This window comes from Engraulis encrasicolus, chromosome 12 (genome assembly GCF_034702125.1).
Source record: "Engraulis encrasicolus isolate BLACKSEA-1 chromosome 12, IST_EnEncr_1.0, whole genome shotgun sequence".
NCBI classification, from domain to species: domain Eukaryota; kingdom Metazoa; phylum Chordata; class Actinopteri; order Clupeiformes; family Engraulidae; genus Engraulis; species Engraulis encrasicolus.
In genome coordinates this window covers 14709109-14723332 of record NC_085868.1, presented here as the reverse complement: position 1 = coordinate 14723332, position 14224 = coordinate 14709109, and the positions used below count along the sequence as shown (strand labels likewise).

The window sequence follows — 14224 nt, the reverse complement described above, 5'->3', positions numbered from 1 at the left end:
AATGAAAAATGAATGCTTTGCATGTGTCGTTGGAATCCGTGATGTGATTGGTTGTAGCTCTGTCCAATAGTAACAAGTATGTGATACATCTGTTTGTTTATTTGTTTATTTGTTTTGTATGTGCCTTGAGTTTGGGGCTGTGTTTGTGTTAAAAACTAAAAAAAAACGTATGTGATAGGCGCTCTCTCATTGATCCTGCCTGTGAGAATTTCGTGCTGGGGTAGTGATGTTGGTATTGGTTTGCCCTCTTCTACCCATGCTTTCTGTATGAGCTTTGCCCTCCCTCACTATTCTAACCCTCTCCATTGCTCCTCTCCTCTCCCTGTCTGCTCCCTGCTCCTCTCTTCGTCTCGTGCCGTCATCTTCCCATTTTGATCCTCTCTTCCACTCATCTCTACTGCCAGTCTCTCAGTGCATCTCACTTGATCTGACTCATTGTTTGCTGGAAAAACACTGCTGAGTCATATTAACATGGTTATGGCATCTCCGAGAATCTTAAGTAACAGATAACAGTATAACTTGGTCTTCGCCATTTTGGTACACAGTAAATGTTGAAAAGCAGTGTTCATTCACCTCTATTTAGAGCACATATTGTCCCACTCGATGTTAGTGTTACATTTTAACCCTTTCAGTGTTGAATTAACTCCGCAAACCCATATATGCTTTAAAATAGGGTTAAATACATCTCTCCAAGTGCTAATTCAATTCAAAACTCAGAGGTTTGAATTTAACACTGAGTTGAGTCGGACCATATATGCTCACAATGTTGTTGAATTAACACTGCACATTTTTACTGTGTAACAACAAGCTTATAATGGAGACACAATAGCCCATCTCATCTCTTCCACTTTCTCCGAATCCCATCTCTCTACCTGTTTCTTATTGAGCATGCTCACTCTCTCTTGTTCCATCAACTGAACCTGTGACCGAAAAAGAATCTAATCCCATCTGCACACACCAAAGCTATGCCTGAGCGGAGACAGAGTAGCAGCAAAGATGGCAATGTGATAGGTCACGAAAAAGGCGTCAGGGACCATGTTTTTATAAGCCCCGCACGGGTCTCTCATGATGAAGTGAGCATGAACAACTCCTTCACAGAAAAAATAGAGTGAGAGAAAGAATGAGCGAGAGAGAGAGAGAGAGAGAGAGAGAGAGAGAGAGAGAGAGAGAGAGAGAGAGAGAGAGAGAGAGAGAGAGAGAGCGGAGATGGAATAAGGGAGGACAGAAAAACTTGGGACCATTAATTAGTGCCCAACAATGTTGTCCTCCCCTCCGAATATCGACTTCTTAATGGACACGGAACGACCTGGTTCATGTTGCCATTACTGGCTGCGACGCAAGCCTCCGTGGAGCGCTGGAATGGAGGGAAGGGGACGGGGGAGAGGAAGGGAAGAGTAGAGAGGAAGGGGAAGGGGAGAGGATTATGTCATCCCATCCCTCCATGCCCTTCAGAAACCAGACCTGGGTTGGATTTCTCTCGTCTTTCGTTTTTTTTTCTTCTTCCTCCCTCCCTCCGTTGGCCCTCATTTACTCATTAACTATGCAGCAGCGTGATTGGGCGGTGGGAGTTGGGTGAGAGGTGGGACTGGGAGGTGTGCGTGTGTGCTTGTGTGAGTGCGTAAGAGGTCAGGCTGGTATGTGTGTGTGTGTATGTGTGTGTGTGTATGTGTGTGTGTGTGTGTGTGTGTGTGTGTGTGTGTGTGTGTGTGTGTGTGTGTGTGTGTGTGTGTGTGTGTGTGTGTGTGTGTGTGTGTGTATGTGTGTGTGTGTGTGTGTGTGTGTGTGTCAGGGATGCGGGTGTATGAGGGTTAGAGGGATAGTGAACCAGGATACTGACAGTGTGTGCGTGCGTGTGTGTGTGTGTGTGTGTGTGTGTGTGTGTGTGTGTGTGTGTGTGTGTGTGTGTGTGTGTGTGTGTGTGTGTGTGTGTGTGTGTGTGTGTGTGTGTGTGTGTGTGTGCGTGCGTGCGTTCGTTTGTGTCTGGGATATGGGTGGAGAGGGGTACTTGGCAGCGTGTCTCCTCAGCTCCCCTGTGGAGCATTAGCCCTCAATACCGGCTGTGTGTGTATATGGCTCACAGTGCATATTTAGCATGGGGGTCTTGTTGGTGCATGTGTAAAAGCTGATTCACTCTCACTCACCAGCATAATTTATGTGCAGGTGACAAGCGAAGGCACCCACCGTGACCCACATCAGTACAGGGCCATAAAAAAAGAAAGGTCAAAAATTTACGACCCAAAAAAACACATTTAACGACAATACAACGGCTGCATTGTTACTCAGGCTTTATATTCAAATGTTGAAATGTATCCAAAATCATATATGTGTTACGCTGTGGAGAAGTAGATTTGAGACCTATTCAGTGCACTTTGGGCAGTGACAAAAACATCTGTGTATGAGCAGGCTATAGAAGGACTGTAAGCAACTTAACAGAGGTGCGTTTACAATGGCCCTTGTGGGACATTTGGAAAGACCATGATCAACATTCAACCTCCAGTAGGCCAAGAGACCGGCACAAGGGGCAGACACATAAAAATATCCTATTGAGAAGACTGAATAGCAGACTACTTGACATGGAAACCTCTATTATACAAACTGTGATAATGTAATTCATGTCTTCATTGTGAGCCTAATCTCCGCCAGGGCACTAAAAAACCTGCATGTTTTACGCGGAAGAGGATTTGGCTTGTTCAATTCAAATGAATGTAAAAGACCCAGCTGGAGGGGAGACCTGACTGCTGTTAGTCATTTCTGAACAGTCTGCTTGCTTGGCAAGAGGTCTCCCACTGCGCCCATCGATGTCCACACACTCGCTGCCCACCAAGCTGCACGCTCGGACCGCGTCCGTCCAGCGCACTGCCCGCTGTCTGTCTGTGGCTGTCTGTAAACACCCGCCGAACGACAACAAACACGACACCAACCAACACTTTTCATGTAAACGACGTTAGTCTTAAAACATGAGGGCACAATAGCCACACTAGGCCTACGACTGTCTAATGGATTTATTTTCCAAGTAGCCAGTAAAAACACACACCGTCATTAGACTACCTCATTGTAAAAAAAAGGAATATTGAACACAGAATGGAACCAGTAGACTGATATTTGTAACAATGGGTATTGATTTACAAAATTACTCTGTAATTACCCTGCGCTCTCTCTCTCTCTCTCTCTCTCTCTCTCTCTCTCTCTCTCTCTCTCTCTCTCTCTCTCTCTCTCTCTCTCTCTCTCTCTCTCGCTGAGGGTTTGTGGCAATGTAACATTTATCTTGGTATGATTTTGTTTTTACTTTGAAAAGTTATCCAACATCATATTATCAGCTCAATTATCTGCTGATTCTGCCCCGACCCGCGACTGCACTAACGAACAGACTCCACTTTGCGCTCCACGAGACCCTCATTCTCTGTGGGTTACGGGTCAGAGATTATGGTCAAACAATGCAACCTTACACATTGAAGCTATTGAGCCTGCACGTCATTCAGATAAAATAATTTCGAAGTCAAAATCTAAACACTAGAGGAGCGCAAAATGGCAAAACGTTGGGCACATAGGCTACTTGGAGACTAGGCAACAGTATAAATCACATCTGTCTGCAAAAATGATTAAATGGCCAAAGTTGGCAGGAATAATGTGGTTGACTATTTTAGAATCGTGTTTCGTAAGGCAAAGGTAATATACCTATACGTGTATATTCCGCAAGAGAACTTTCCGAAGTGTCTAATGAAAATGCGCAGCTGGAGATGAGAGGAGGCGGACTGCGGAGCAGTGCGCTGATGCGAAACTTCCAAATTGTTTCACTGTAGGCCTACACACGTAATTAAAACATCATACACTTCACCGACTGCCCGTTAGCCCACATTAAATACAATCAATAGAAAAAATATTCCGCCTGATGAGTAGATGTGTGCCAGAGTAAAAACCGATGTTCACGAGGCATATGGGTGCATTCAATAGAGCATCCAGTTTCGTTTTCAGAACCATCCCCATAATGTTCAATGAGAATAGATGTTCCCAAACTACTGTGATTAATCCAATACATTATTTGGACACCCATATCTGTCAGAGGACCATTTTCTTTTCAAATCATCCGCAAAGCAACCGCCACGCTCTCCGCGATACGCCTGTATCGCTGAGGCAGTAGCCTATTCTCTCGCTGCCCGAGCAAACTCACTGCAGGTACGAATGGGATTTTAAACATATTAGCCTACCTTGGGCGACTCCTGTGTTCACCAAGACCGAGAGCAAAACGACAGATACGAAGGTCATTTGCGATACGAATCCCGTGTCTCCAATGTTACTTTTCGCAGTCTTCACACTTTTCCCCATCTTTGGAAGAGTCGAACTCCGCCGCCAGTCTCGCTGCTCTCAAACACTCGCGTTCAGTCGGTCCGTTGACAGCGCCTCGGAGCGAATAATACCCAACTTTCTTGTCTGGTTGAAATGAAAAGTATTGTGCAGTTAGATGTCCACACGCGTGACGAGGAGGCAAACACCGTATCACCTCAGCAAAATGAAGCGGTCAAAGAATATCCACTGCGCCGCCCTCAGCGCATCAAGGTGTGAGAGAACACTCCTTCAGTGAAAAAAAACGTTATCCCCTCAGCTTGCAAAACATACAGAGTCACCAGGTTGAATAAACTGTTTGGTCTCAGATCCCAAGTTCATGTTCAGTTTGTGTTTCTCAGATGGGTAAATCCTCGCCTCCAATAGTCGGCTACTCACTCCAACGGCTGTGAGAATCCACGGGTTCCCGATAGTGCGTATTGCGTTCTACCACACAGCCTGAGACTGAGAAATGCTTTCCCCATGCCATGCTTCTTCGACCAATCCAAATAGCCTACAACCGACTCTTGTATTTTGTGGCTACCAGAAAACCAGGTCTGGACGACGGAATGGGTGCTTCTCGTAGTGTCATTCATCGATTAGCGCCCAATTCTTATTGATGTGGTTTTATGATAATGTGTTGACCAATAACTGTCATTACATTTGACAATATGACTAGGCCTATTTTGTAGAATAAGAACGCAGCATTTTTATCTACTTTTTAAGATGTCCCTGCATTTATTGACTTCTCCATTCAATCTATCCAGTGCAAATCCAAAGCTTTTAGAAGTAGGACACCAAATCTACACAGTGGAAATGTCAAGTTATGTAGTATCAATATAGAATAATTCAGACACAAACAGAACAGAAAACAATCCTCATAGCCTACTTCAAAAAAGTACATCAAACACAATAGAACATTTTGATTTTGAAACCAAATTGTATGAATGATGAATCTCTGAGATGAGGCCTTGGTCTTGCTTTATAAATAAAACAAATCATCTCAGTCGGTTGGAATCTAATCAGGAAATTGCATTTGGTCTCCTCGCAGGGCAGCACTGATCTTAACTTGGTCATGGTAATTCCAGGAGACATGTTCTGGTCACGTAACCTAATCAATAGTGACTGGTGAGGGAAAACAGGCAAAGACTGGAACTTTTCTCCTCTTTTTTTCGGTTTGTAAATCTCCTCTAAAACACACAGGCCACACCACACCCTGAAGAATGTTACTCCATGATAAAATATCAAATTCCTGCAAAAGCCTTTTCTTGGTCTTTAATGCTTGTCAAAATAGGTAGAGAAACAAACGCAATGTCTTAAAGCACACTGGGGAATTGAATCAGTAATAAGGGCTGTGGTAAGTGATGTGGGGTTGTGTGACATATTACAATGAAATAGTCATATGGATGGCTGTTACCATGGGCACTAGGCTACAATGTCGCCCCTATAGTGGCATATTTAAGTGTAGCGCTTTTGAGCTCTGCTTCCTGAGTCCATGCTGAGACATAGACCTACATACACAATAAAGAACACAGAGTTAATTCAACACTTAAAGAGTTGATACACAAACAGTAAAGAATACAGTGTTAATGCAACACTTAAAGAGTTGATCTAACACATCTAAGTGTATTTGCTCCCAGATTACTCTCCAAGTGTTGAATGAGCATTGCATTTTCTTACTGTGTAAGGAGCCATAGCACAGTTTTTCCCTCTTTTTCTTCGCAACTCTTTTTCGAGGCAAACCCCATGTAGTTCACACACTGATAGTCACTCTTAAAGGGACCTCCTGTTTTTCATTACTTGACGTCTCAAGCAGACAGGCATTTGCATGGGCACACAATATGGCATCCGTAATCTCAAATCTAAATTCTGTCAGCTTCAATCAGCACACAAATCCCAATGTGGAGAGCGGCGCACAGCACGGCTGTGAATGGGAGGGAGAGAGAGAGAGAGAGAGAGAGAGAGAGAGAGAGAGAGAGAGAGAGAGAGAGAGAGAGAACGAGAGAGAGAATGTGAGATAAAAAAGGAGAGAATGAATGTGAGAATCACTGAGTGAGGTAGAGAGAGTGAGGGTGGAAGAAAGGGAGCAGAAAATGGAAGAAAGTCAGATATAGAAAGAGATGAGAGATAGCGAGTGAATGAGGACGAGAGAACAAGAGCGGGAATGAAAGACAGAGACAGAGAGAGAGAGAGTGTGTGTGTGCGCGCGCGCGCGCGCGTGTGTGTGTGTGTGTGTGTGTGTGTGTGTGTGTGTGTGTTTGTGTGTTTGTGTTTGTGTGTGTGTAGGTGTCTGAGAGAGCATTAGAGGGAGTAATAGAAAGAGAGAGAGAATGGGAGTGAGAGAGAGGGAGATGAGAGAGAGAGAGAGAGAGAGAGAGAGAGAGAGAGAGAGAGAGAGAAAGAGAGAGGGAGAGAGGGAGAGAACAGGAACGAGAGAGAGAGAGAGAGAGAGAGAGAGAGAGGCAGTGGCAGGGAATCTGGATGAATGACGCCCCCCACGGCTTGTGTTGACCACAGACAAGGACACACGCTGACATAATATCCTGCGCTAGGAGGAGCCATGACTGCCGCCATATGGACGCTACGGTAACAGGGCAGGGTCCCCTGATCCGCCTGCCTGAGCGCTGGCTCCAAGCCCTCTTGTCTCCTCTGTGTGTGAGAGAGAGAATGTGTGCGTGTGCGTGTGCGTGTGCGTGTGCGTGTGCGTGTGTGTGTGTGTGTGTGTGTGTGTGTGTGTGTGTGTGTGTGCGTGCGTGTGCATGTGTGTGCGGGTGTGTGTCTGAATGTGTATGATTGTATGTGTGTGTGTGTATGTATGTATGTAGCATGTATGTATGTATGTAGCCTATGTATGTATGTATGTATCTATGTATCTATGTATCTATGTATGGATATATGTATGTATGTAGGCCTACGTATTTATGTACTGTATGTATATGTATGTAGGCCAGGGCTATTCAAATGGAGGCCCTGGGGCCAGATGCAGCCCTTCAGTGGCAAGGCTCTGGCCCCCCACAAGGTCACAACAAAATGAAAACATAGGTGTGCTATCTATATATTATATTACGTTCAGCCCTTTCACTGTGGGGAATTTAATAAACTGGCCATCTGTGACTTTTAATTGAATACCCCTGATGTAGGCCATCTCTGTATGTATGTATGTATGTATGTATGTATGTATGTATGTATGTATGTATGTATGTATGTATGTATGTATGTATGTATGTATGTATGTATGTATGTATGTATGTATGTATGTATGTATGTATGTATGTATGTATGTATATATATACATACATGTACATACACGTACACATACATGTATGTAGGCCTATATGTGTACTGTATGTATGTATGTACAGTGAGTCCAATATGTATTTGATCCCTTGCTGATTGTGTTGGTTTGCCTACTAACAAAGACATGATCAGTCAATAAATGTTATGATAATATTTATTCTAATATGGAGAGACAGAATATCAAAAAGAAAATCCAGAAATTAACTGAAGAGAATATATATTAATTTATTTCCATTTCATCGAGCAAAATAAGTATTTGATCCCCTGCCAACTGATTACAGTTCCAGGCCCACAGACCAGATGGGCACTTCCGATCAACTTGTCATCTGAATTAAAGACACCTGTACATACTAACATGCATAAAAGACACATTGAATCAGCAGAATCAGTCCATAGTATGAGTGAATCAGTCACACTCCAACCTCACCAGTATGGGAAAGACCAAAGAGTGGTCAAATGATATCAGGGACACGATTTTAGACCTGGACAAAGATTAAATGTGCTGCAAATCCACAAGAAAGAGACTGGGTATTAATGACCCAGCTGTTGATGCATTTCTTCCAAAATGTGAGGAATACAAAATGACTATCCATCAGCCTGTCTGGGGTTCTATACAAGATTTGACCTTTTGTAGGGATTTGATAATCATGAGAACAGAAAGAAATCACCCTAGAGCTGTACGGGATGAACTAGGCAATGATATCAAAGCTACTGGGACCAAAATCACTGAGAAAACTACTGGTAGCACTTAATGCCACAGAGGTTTAAAATCCTGTAGTGCACACATGGGACCTCTACTTCAGAAGGAACCTGCGCAGTCCCACTTGAGGTTTGCCAACGGACATCAGACTGGTTTAGGATATGATAAGGAGGTGCTGTAGTCAGATGAAACCAAAATCAAGCTGTTTGGCATTATCACAATTCAATGTGTTTTGAGAAAGAGTACTGCTGTCTATGATCCCAAGAACACCCTCCTCACCATCATGCATGAAAGTGGTATCATTATGGTTTGAGGGTGTTTGTCTGGCCAAGGCACAGGACAACTTCACATCGTCAATGAATGGATGGAGGGAGACATGTAATGTGCAATCCTAAGTGCAAACGTCCTTCGACTCACCACTACACTGAAGGGTGGGCCATTTTTGGATCTCCCAACATGACAATAATACACAACATACAGTCAAAACAACGAAGGAGTGGCTCAATAAGAAGCATATTAAAGTCGTGAAGTGGCCTAGACAGTCTCCAAATATTAACCCTATAGTAATTCTATGGAGAGAACTGAACCTCCCATTTGACAAGCTACAGCCACAAACTATTAATGTTTTAGAGATAATGTGCAAAGAAAAATGGGCAAAAATATTTTCTACTATATGCACAAACATTGTCATTAACTAAAAGAAGCATCTAACCTCAGTGCTAGACAGCTAGGGCTTTGCCACAAAGCACTTTATCTTTTTTAGCTAGAGGGGTCAAATACTTATTTGCCTAAATTAAATACAAATAAATTAAAATATATTATTTTAAGTTATTTTCTGGAATTTCTTTTTGACATTCTGTCTCTCCATGTTTGAATACATATTATCATAAATGTATAGACTGATCATGTGTTTATTAGTGGGCGAACCGGCGAAATCAGCAACGGATCAAATACATATTGGACTCACTGTATGTATGTATGTATGTATGTATGTATGTATGTATGTATGTATGTATATAAATAGATGTACATACACGTACACATACATGTATGTAGGCCTATGTGTGTACTGTATGTATGTATGTATGTATGTATGTATGTATGTATGTATGTATGTATGTATGTATGTATGTATGTATGTATGTATGTATGTATGTATGTATGTATGTATGTATGTATGTATGTGCAGTACGTATGTATGCATTGCACGTGTGTCCATGTGTGTATGTTATACTCTTATATATGCATTAGTCTTTTACATAGACAGTGCATTCCTTGGAGACTCTAAAATACAGAAATCTATGTCTTGAATGATTCCTCAATAAAGGCCTAATTCACTCCGACAAAAACTGAGGAAGTAAAAATAGTTCTTCTTGTTCTTGGAAAATGTAGACAAGACAACGAGGAAAAGAGATGCTCCATTATTATTAAGGGTATATTCTTCACTGATTGGACTATGATTTCTGTGAAAAGAGGCCCATAGTGACAACACAGTGGTGGCATTGCCATGTGAATAATGTGCGACAGGAAATTACATTTTATCCCATTCCAACTCGGCTGCAAAAGAAACTATGAGATGAGGGTGGTGTCTAAAATAACCCGCTATCAAACAATCCAAGAAAATAGATACAGCAGTTGACAGAATTATGCTGTGACTGATGTCAGGGTGTTCTCCTTCATGACCTTTGTTCTCCTTGCCCTGAACACAGGCAGCATGGTGGACTGAATACACATTGTCAGTCAATAGAATGCTTTCATTGCTATTTTAGACATGCACAGTGAGTTTTATCCTTGTTAACATGACAAATGGGTGAAGAAAAACTAGTCCAAGTAGTTTCTTCAATTTCAGAATATTGTTTCCAGTTTCAGTGGTTCATCAATTGGTAACCAGGTGAAATACATGTATTTATTTTGCCATCATCAGTAGGCTGCAATCATAACAGGTGACTCGGAAGGAATGGAGCATCTCTCTGTAGTTCTTATGTCAATTCTGCTTTCTACCTGTCGGACTCCAAGACCAAAAACTCACTTAGTGTCACTTTCAGGCCTGTAATACAATAAAAACATTCTACCATGTTCACTTTTTAAAACATTAGATTCAACTTAACACATTCCATGTTTCCCTTGTCAGATCTTTACTATCAGTCATTAGATTGCACTGGACCTTCAAAAAGTACTGTCTCATTTGGCGCGTCTCTTACAATTTTGCGACAATGTAAGGAGCATGGATGAGCACAGTTTGTGTATTAATGTGGCCGTCCATTTTCAAAGCGTAAGCCACCAGTTGTCTGCACACATGCAATATTAAGGCAGATTACTCTGGATACAGTGTCTTTGGATCACTCTTTGCATACAGTGTCCCATAAAAAGCACAATATTCTCATTAGCTCCACAGAAGAGAGGGAAAATATTTGGTGGTGATAATTTTGCTGCTTCTTTTTTTCCCAAGCTATTTTTGGAGCAGCAGCCTCCTCCCAAGTCAGTTAGTGAGTCATTTTATTTTATTTTCTCTCCGAAAGCCACTTTGAGCTTCCCATATTTTTGTCCAGCCCTGCTGCCATAAGACCAATTATGCATAGCAAAGAAGTGCAATACATGCAAATACATATCGGCCTACTCTATATAAGGAAAATATGGGGTATGTATGTTGATAGATTTTGTATGTGAAGAACAGAATATTTATGACAGTGGTCTTGGTTGCAGGGTATTATAGGGGCAACGTTTTTAGAGAAGAGATGCGCCATACAAAGTGGCCATACAAACGTTCTTGTTGAGTTCTTCTGGACAGTCATGGGGAAGCCGTTTGCTAGGATGCCAACCTTGTTGCTTGGGGATTGCCAGATCGATTGTGGGCACTGTCAGGTGGGTGCAGCCAGCGAGTGATTAACCAGTGCTCTGTCTGTCCCATCCTGAGGCTACACTGAGCATGGTACTGTCCCGCACACTCTGGTCCCTTGGGGTGACAGTAGGCCATGGAAATAGGCTGGCTGACTGGCCATGGACTGACGCATAAATGCAATTGCCAATTGTGTGCATTGTGGTGTGCTGTGTCACAATACCAATATGAGTTTCCCAGTGGGTCTTGTGGGACTCACTTCTGTGAATTCTTATTTCAGAAACTCATCCAGTTATCCCATCCATCCAGATGTGAGTGAGTGAGAGGTGCTGCTGTGAGAGCTGAGTCACTGTGAGCAGCAGCATTGTGTTGTTGTAGTGGCCGGGGCAGTCAGGTGTAGGGGGATAAGCTGACCTCAGAGCAACGGCTAATCCTTTAGGGGTCAGTGGCTATCTGCAATCTCGGTATCTATGAGACAAGACAACAGGACACCCACAATCTCAGACTCCCCCGCTCCCCAACCCCCCAACCCCCTTCTCTCCATTCCCCACTCGCCTATACTCTGTCTCTCTTCTCTCTTTCTCTCTCTCTCTCTCTCTCACACACACACACACACACACCACACACACACACACACACACACACACACACACACACACACACACACACACACACACACACACAGAGAGAGAGAGAGAGAGAGAGAGAGAGAGAGAGAGAGAGAGAGAGAGAGAGAGAGAGAGAGAGAGAGAGTTTGGCTAAGTACTCCTCGAAGTCAATACAATTATGAGCATAAGAGGCCACGAAGCCTGTGCAGAGAATCAATGCTGAAGGGCCTAAATATCATGTTAGCATAATCTCTAGATTATTTGTAAATCCAGGCCTTAACCAGATCACTTTGTGCTGCTGGTGAAGAACATCCATACCCCAAGATGTTCAGAGGGCAGCTGAAGACTGGTCCAAGATGATGACGACCCAGGAAATGTTGCATGTGTCTTCAAAACATCTTTCAGTCGGAGTTGCAGTGTGCAGACTTCTACTACAGTATCTCTTTGGTAGATACCCCTTGTCCTGCACCTAGCCTCAGTGGGGTGAGATGTGCATGCTTTACTTTTCTGGTGGACAAAGATATAGGCCAGTTGCCTGGTCTCACCATTCCAACAGGAAGGAAACATTGCAGATTACCAGATAATCAAACGACCACTTTGCGTTAGCAATACCCACTCTGTTGTCTCCACCATCCTGCCAGAGTCCACCTCACAGCTTCAGAAAGAGGCGTGGGGGGGAGGGGGGGGGGTGGTGAAAGGCAGCCGGGGTCATTTCCCAGCCCTACCCCATCACTCTCTCACAATCGTTTCCTGTCTCCTCTCATATTGTCCTGTCATAATAAAGGCCAAAACGCCCCAAAAGTACTTTAGAAAGAGGCGTGAACAGGGCTAGCCTTGCTCCCCAGGCAAAAGTATTTTTTGGCCATTATAGGCAGGTTTATGTGGTTTAGGCCAGGTTGTACCATACCCTCTTAGGCCTAGAGTGGAAATACACTGCTCCAAAAAATAGAGGAAACACCAGAATAACACCATGCCACTCCAAGTCATAATAGTCCAGCAGTTAACTGTCAAAATAGCCCAGAATAGTTCACTTTGGTATGCAAGCATGAAAATTGGCACGGATGTTCATTAGAATGTACTCTATCAGCTCAGGGCGTTGGCCACGCAAAAATCCAAGATGGCCGCCATTTTTCAAGATGGCCACCTTCTCCACTTCTAAATAAGTCTAAGAATAGTTAAATTAGTGATGCAAGCATGTAATTTGGCAAAATTGTTCATTTGAATGTACTTTTTCAAAATATGGTGTTGGCCACGCAAAATCCAAGATGGCCACCATTTTTCAAGATGGCAACCCTTGCCACTCGCAAATAAGTCTAAGAATAGTTAAATTAGTGATGCAATCATGTAATTTGGCAGAAATGTGTCTTTGTATGTACTTTAAAAAAAAATGGTGTTGGATACACAAAATTCAAGATGGCTGCCATTTTTCAAGATGGCCACCCTTTATGATGCAGAGAGAGAGAGAGACAGCACTTTCGCTCATAAACCCCAAACAATTGGTGCCTTCTTGGCAGCCTCCAGAGCTGGTCTGTGAATGTGAGAATGAGTATGTGCTCCACAAAGGCAAAGTGCAGAAGGTATTACTAGTGGAGTCTGTAAAGGTTTTACCATTACGGAAGTGATAAAATCACCAAACTTTGCATAGTGTGTCTTTAGGGTATTAAGCTGTAATTCTAGCCTAGGAGCCATCGGGAAAAAAAAAAAATTCTACCATGTCATATACAATGTCATGTTGTGTAATGCATTACATTGTTAGTACATGACATTATACTTAGCTGACAATGTTAATATAGTCCCAAGCCCAGCAGAGATGAAGCAATGGCAGTTGTAGCCTGCTTGACAGATTGATGAAACTACAAAAATGTACATAGTGTGAAAGTATGTGTGATCACTGTTGGGAAAGTTACTCAAAAACTGTAATGCACTACTTATTACATGTTACTGTCATTTAAAAGTAATGCCTTACATTACAACATTACTTTTTTTTTTAAAGTAAGGCATTACACTACTTTTGCATTACTTTTAGTTACTTTAGCCAAAATGACTGGAAATAAGGATTTGGCAATCTACAGTGCAAATCTATGAGGTGGCATGACTTTCACCTGCCATCCACAAGTCGTTTTGGAAGCCTGCAGACTGAAAACCAACATTTTCAGGAATTGCATCTTACCCACATACAATAAGGCCTAAGAAAAATAAAAGTTTGGTTCCGGTTGGTTGTCAGGTTTGGTCATCGTCCGGTCAGATTTTTTTTTAAATTTCCAATTTTGTTTATGTCCGACCCCCCACATGAGCCAGATTTTGTCATAAACGTTGTTGAACAATGCCAAGGACGATAGTGGAGTTGAGGCTTGATAAGTACAGCTGAAGCTACAATGAAATATAATAAGCATTAATGAGCCAAGAGGCCTATAATATTTTATTTATATTTTTATTAAATTGATTTATTTCAATTTTAGTGAT

General features: G+C 42.6%; 1 protein-coding gene across 1 annotated transcript in view; it reads right to left on the bottom strand.

Moving 5' to 3' along the window:
* The window catches only part of unc5cb (unc-5 netrin receptor Cb), a 360953-nt gene extending 356164 nt beyond the window's left edge, over positions 1-4789 (bottom strand). The window contains exon 1 of the mRNA XM_063211692.1: positions 4206-4789. Within this exon, the coding sequence (XP_063067762.1) occupies positions 4206-4323 (118 nt within the window). The 5' untranslated portion in view covers positions 4324-4789. The remainder of the gene's footprint in view (positions 1-4205) is intronic.
* Positions 4790-14224: the final 9435 nt, after the last annotated feature.